The 6,000-nt window shown below is 38.8% G+C and overlaps 1 protein-coding gene across 3 annotated transcripts in view; it reads left to right on the plus strand.

Annotated features, from left to right (window-relative positions):
* The window catches only part of opcml (opioid binding protein/cell adhesion molecule-like), a 514,606-nt gene extending 508,873 nt beyond the window's left edge, over positions 1-5,733 (plus strand). For all 3 annotated transcript variants that reach the window (XM_020613418.1, XM_020613419.1, XM_020613417.1), the window contains 4 exons: positions 2,019-2,156; positions 2,684-2,804; positions 3,667-3,818; positions 4,242-5,733. In XM_020613418.1, the coding sequence (XP_020469074.1) occupies positions 2,019-2,156; positions 2,684-2,804; positions 3,667-3,818; positions 4,242-4,342 (512 nt within the window). In that variant the 3' untranslated portion in view covers positions 4,343-5,733. The remainder of the gene's footprint in view (positions 1-2,018; positions 2,157-2,683; positions 2,805-3,666; positions 3,819-4,241) is intronic.
* The last annotated feature ends 267 nt before the right edge of the window (positions 5,734-6,000 follow it).

A 6,000-nucleotide genomic window follows, 5' to 3' on the forward strand; every position in this document is an offset into this window, starting at 1 on the left:
AAGAGCTGTGAAAAGGACATGTGTAGCCTTTACAAAAAACAAAGAATCAGAAAGGCACCAGGCCCAAACAGTGTGACCCCCTCCTGACTAAAAACCTATGCTGATCAGCTGTATATATCTATCTGCTAATTTCAACCTAAAATGTGTGTATATACATACAGTATATATTTTATAAGGTCTTTTATTTTCTTTTTTCATATTCTTTCCTAAACACACAGTCATTAGTCTTGTTTCCTGGGTGCCTTATGAAATACACTGTATATGCACATTGAGGGCCTCTGTACCCAAGCCAAATTCCTCTTGTGTCCAACACACCTGGCTAATAAAGGTGATTCTGATTCTAAATTCTGATTATGACATTGTGCATCGAATAGGCTTGAGAAAAAGTCGTATCGTCCTATCCCTCATATAAAGCATGACTAGCCTTATACTTACAGTATGTTTTTTAGGCATAGTGCTTTAATATAAACAATACTGCATCTGCAGTATAATAATCCAGTGTATTTCAAGGGCAGTGAGGTCATTTGATGATACTTTGACAGTAAACGTCCACCCTTTGGCCATCATTAAAGAAGTCACACAGTATCAGCTAGTGTAGTAACTCACAAGTATGCCCACTTGCCTGTGCTAGCGGTTCCCCTGGTTATATGCAATGTGCTGATTATGCCTAGCCCTCAACCTTTGCAGTGAATCCCCAGCCAGCTGCAACTGTGCAGCTGAGGATTTGGAAAACATAATGATATTATGCTAATGTAGAGATATTGCTGGATTGACATTTTTACTGATTGGGATTAGTGCTGCTCTCCATTTTCCCAGCCACACAGCAGTAGCTTTAGGTCGCTCTGTCACCAGAACATGCTTTTAACATTGCTGGTGTCAGGGGTAATTTGTGGTGTTACTCAAGTGGGCTTGTTTTGATACAATTAGTTTATTTTCTATGTGTAATGAGTGCATGCCCTGACTACTCTGCCTTTTAGACACATTTGGAAACAAAGCCAATTCCAAATACAAGAATAGACTGCTACTGTGCTCAGCTGATGTAGAAAGTCACAAGATTGTCCTGTTAAATTTCAACATAACCATACAAAAAGGAGAGGTAGCCAACACTTCATATGTTATAAAAATAACTTGTCAATCGCCACTTGCTGCTCAGCCTGTTAGAAACACTCGTATTGTGTGTTCTGCAGTTCATGACCCATATATGTACAAAATTTTCTTAATATCACTTTTGCTCCTACCATAGTGAGCTCACATTTGACAAGTCACAGGCTGTGTGATGTACAAAAGATAATCACAGGTAAAGTTGTGGCCACAGAGGCCTCGCATCATGGCACACCTGTGTCAGGAAGTGAGGGATAGCTGGTGACAACATACTGAACAATATGTTTTTTAGAAGCAATTTTTTACTTGTTTTCATTTTAGTAAATAAATAGGTCATTTTGATATGAGGGTGCCACAGCAGTGGCACAGCAGTGCAGTGGTTAGCACTGTTGCCTCACAACAGGAGAATTCCAGGTTCATGCCCAGCTGACTCGGTGCCTTTCTGTGTGGAGTCAGCATGTTCTCCCTGTACCTGTGTTGATTCTCTCTGGGTACTCTGGCTTCCTCCCATAGTCCAAAGACATGTCGCTTGGGTTGATTGGTGACCCTAAATTGCCTGTAGGAGTGAGTGTGAGTGAGTTTGTCTACATGTCAGTCCTGTGATAGACTGGCGAACTGTGCAGGGTGGATCCTACCTCTCGCCCAGTGTCAGCTGGGATTGGCTCCAACCGCCCTGTGACCCTCTTCAGGAATAAATAGTATAGATGGATGGATGGATATGATATGAACACCATAAGCATACTAAACAAACCACTTCAGAGTAATGGCTGCTCTGGTCAACATAGTGTATTTACAAAATAGGTCCTTTTTCCCTTGTCACTTCCAGGCTGCTGCCATTTAGGAAGTGATACATTCTCAGTACAAGTCAGACTTAATTACTAGTGTATGTTTTTCCTCTGTTTGTTTCATCTCCACAGGCACCCATAAATTTATGTCTCAGGGGGAACACCTGGAGCTGACGGCCATTACCAAAGAGCAGTCAGGATCATATGACTGCATAGCTTCAAATGAGATCTCAAGCCCTGATGTCAGGACAGTGCAAGTGACAGTGAATTGTAAATATCAAAACTATCGCATTCATGGTGGAAAATGGGGGAAATAACAATCATATGGGGGACACACACGAAAAGGAGACTGGATATATACCCTTACATAAACTCTGATGGTGTGAACCCATATTTTTATATTTATGTTTTTATTTCTTGATCCTGGTCTCTTTTGAAAAGGAGGACTTTGCATTTATTTTACATATTTAAAAAGTCTGAGCTATAAGTCAGAGGCACACAGTAAATATTCAAGGCTTATTTCTTGTCTTTTAAAAAATGGTTTATTATAAATGCACTCAAGTTAAAATGGTTAAAAATCATATCATGCTATATAATGGCTTACACAGAAATACTCATGCTTTGTGCTTACAAATGTATGGCTGAAGATTTATCTGGACACAATCCCAGACATAATTTATCAAACCCATCTGCCAGTCTGTGTCTGTATATCATTATGTCATTAACATTTAAAGAAATGAAGCAGTCTGAAACACAGCGATATGTATGTTTGAAATTTATTTCACTTTGATTTATAGATCCTCCCTTCATTTCCAAGCCGAGGGATACAGGAACTCAAGTTGGACAAAAAGGAGTCCTGCAATGTGAAGCCTCTGCTGTCCCGAGGGCAAATTTTGAGTGGTACAAAGAAGACCGCAGGCAAGTTTCTTCTCTGAGCACTGATTTCTACAGGCCTGGAATTGTTTGAAGGTAGTATTGGAGACATCCAAAGATGTCTATTCTGCTGCAGGGTGTGAACTTGCTTCATTTGAAATAAGACAGACTAGTTATAGCTTTGACTGTGCTTAGATTGTGGCTTGATGTAATGAGATAATCCTTCAAAATCTGCATTTTCTTCTTGACTTGACAGGCAAGGTTTTGACAATATTATGAAAGAAAAATTCAGACAGTTCACTTGCAAAATGGACATGGTCACCAAAAGCAGCATTATTTTTATACTGTAATTGGTTTCTGTCAGTGTGTGAGGTACAGAGGTTTAGTGGATATTACTGTATAATGCAGGCTTTTCCAGCTGAAGGCTGGATACTGGAAACAGGTTTATGAGCATCCCCAGAGCTGGTAACTGCAGGCTATGTTGCATTGTTAAATGGTCCCTGACGGTGACAGCAACATTTCTCATCAGGCCCAAAAGTCAAAATCGGCTCTCGAGAACAAAAAGAGGATGCTGATAAAATAAATGACTAGCATCCACGAACATGTTTTAAGGCAATGAAACCATTGCAGGAGAACAGGAAAAGCAGTGAGTGAGTACATGCACAGTTATTTCAAAAAGTCAGTGAGCTATATTCAGAGTTTTTGGCTGGAATAAGAAAAATGTTTGCTTTTCACAGCTCACAGGTGTAAACGTATTTCTAATTTCATGCAGATATAAATCTTAAGTACATGTGCTAGAGCTTTGACAAAATGCCTAGGCAAACCTGGCCTCTCACAGGATTCAAGATAAGCACGTTTGTTTCCTTTGCAGCAGAACCTTTGAAAGCTGTTATCCTCTGTCTTACAGGCTCTTCAATGGACTAAATAGGGTTAAGATAGAGAATCAAGATAAACAATCGAAGCTCACCTTTTTCAATGTTTCTGAAGAAGACTATGGAAACTACACATGTGTTGCCATGAACACCATGGGAATCACTAATGCCAGCATCTTACTTTATGGTAAGAAAATAAAAACTGCATTTAAAAAAGCACACAGATGTGAATAAAAGTGTTAATAAGTTAAAATTACTGTCATTTATTTCCAAGTGAACTACTTTTATTAGCTGAATCTTTGCACACTATCAGCTGCTCACATTTAAAAAATAAAAAAAAAACAAAGAAAAAGGAAAAGGTCACTCACTGTTTGTTATGCTCAGGTTTACCTTTTCATTTTCTATGATTCATTTGTTTCCACAGCAGTTGCAGCAGAGATGTACTATAAATCTTCTGTTTAGCTGAGGGAATAAAACACATAAACACTTGAATTCCATTTAATCACCGTTCATGTTGAAGCAAACCTGTGGTTCCAGCACTGATTTGACCCTTAAGATATGTTAACCCTGACACCGGAGTCACAGTAAGTGTTGTGTTATTCTCCCCCAGGTCCTGGTGCGATGCACGATGTGAATGGGGCTGCCGTGTTGCCTCGCTACTCTGTATGTCTCCTGCTGACTGTAACCTCATTCCACCTGCTGAAGTTCTGATGTGAAAAAGTGACAACGTTGACAAGTTTCTCTCAGCATTGAGCAGCAAGAACTATTAGTCCTATCAGAAGAACGGAAATCCAAGAGTGCCAGTGGTTCACCCTTAGTCTTTTTTTCTTCCTTTCTTTCTGGTTTTGCTTCGGAGTCTGTTCTCTATTGGCTTTCCAGGAGTGAGGCATCGATCCCAGGGAGGGAAAAATTTGAATGATGCACTAATTTGATGATGTAGATGACTACTGAGTTTATGTCTCCCCAAACCTTTTTGTATGTGAAAAGGAGAAAAGGAAAAAAAAAATACATGTAACTGTTGATAGCTTGATTGTTTATTGCCCAATACTGAAGTGTACATTCATATTATAATTATTGTGTCACGTCCTGTTCAATATCTGTACAATAACATGAAGCTTTTTTAAGTAAATGACAAAAAGGGGGAAAATGCAATGTAATTGTTGAATTTCACTGTATTTTTACAGTTGTATGCAAAACAGAAAAACTGATCATTCATTAGAAACAGTTCAGAATAATATATAGTGCATCATGATTTCTCAGGCAAAGTCCTACAGCATAGTGCATCCAAATTTTTATTTTCATTGTATTGTGTGTAGAAAATGTACAAATGTATACAGACAATTCCTGCACTGTTTCTCAAAATCCATGCACTTATTTCTGAAACACCTAATCACAGTGTCATAGCAGCTTCATGGCATATTCATACTTAGTGCAGACTTTCAGACTATAAACATTCATGCTAAGTATCGTTTAAGACAGAAGGGTCGTTCAGTGGGCTGTGTCATTTTCTTGAATTGAAATTGGATTAAATGCTTAGCGCTGAACCTTATTTGACACAACTTTTAACCTATCAGTAGTGCTGATGGCATCATCCAAGCGTCAGGCTGCTGGGTCTAATAACCACCTTGCCACTGAACTGACTTCTAACTAAGTGGTGCTGTTAAATTATTGTTTTAAAGGTACAACTTGTTTAATGCACTCTGATGTTAAGTTACCAAGTCATCTCAAGTACGTGTAACAGTGTATTCATATTGATACCGAGCCTTTACACTAAGTTTCTCAGGCAGCCACAGTAGTCCTTGAGTTTTCTTGGTTGTACAGTGCACTTTTATGCAATTGAGGCTTTTTGTTTGGACTTGCAGAGCCAAACAGGTGACAACGTATCATAAATCAGGTTGGTGTTCATTTTGTTTGATTTTTCTTTATCTGTTTGTTTTGGTTGATTGCCAGCTAGGAGACAGATGGTCCAGTGCTTAACAATAAATAGGTACCTTTTGAAACTATATCTTAAAATCCTAAATACAGTCAGTAGGAAAAAATATTCAAACCCTATTCAGTTTCCCACATTTTGTTATGTTTCAAACGCATCTTAAAATGGATTTTTTTTTCCTTATCACTACACAATGATAAAGTGAAAACAGGTTTTGAGTGTTTTGAAAATTTATTAAAAATGAAAGGTCGAAATAGCAGTATTCAGACCCTTTGTTACGACGCTTGCAGTTGAGCTGTGGTGCATCCTGCTCCTATCAGTGGCAGTTGAGATGCTACACAGCTTGATCAGAGCCCGCCTGTCCTATGGGTGGTATTCTAGGGTTGGCACATATATTGGTTTAGGTTGGAAGACTTGATAGAACTGACTGTACAGTACA

This window comes from Monopterus albus, unplaced genomic scaffold (genome assembly GCF_001952655.1).
Source record: "Monopterus albus unplaced genomic scaffold, M_albus_1.0 scaffold134.1, whole genome shotgun sequence".
Taxonomy (NCBI): Eukaryota; Metazoa; Chordata; class Actinopteri; order Synbranchiformes; family Synbranchidae; genus Monopterus; species Monopterus albus.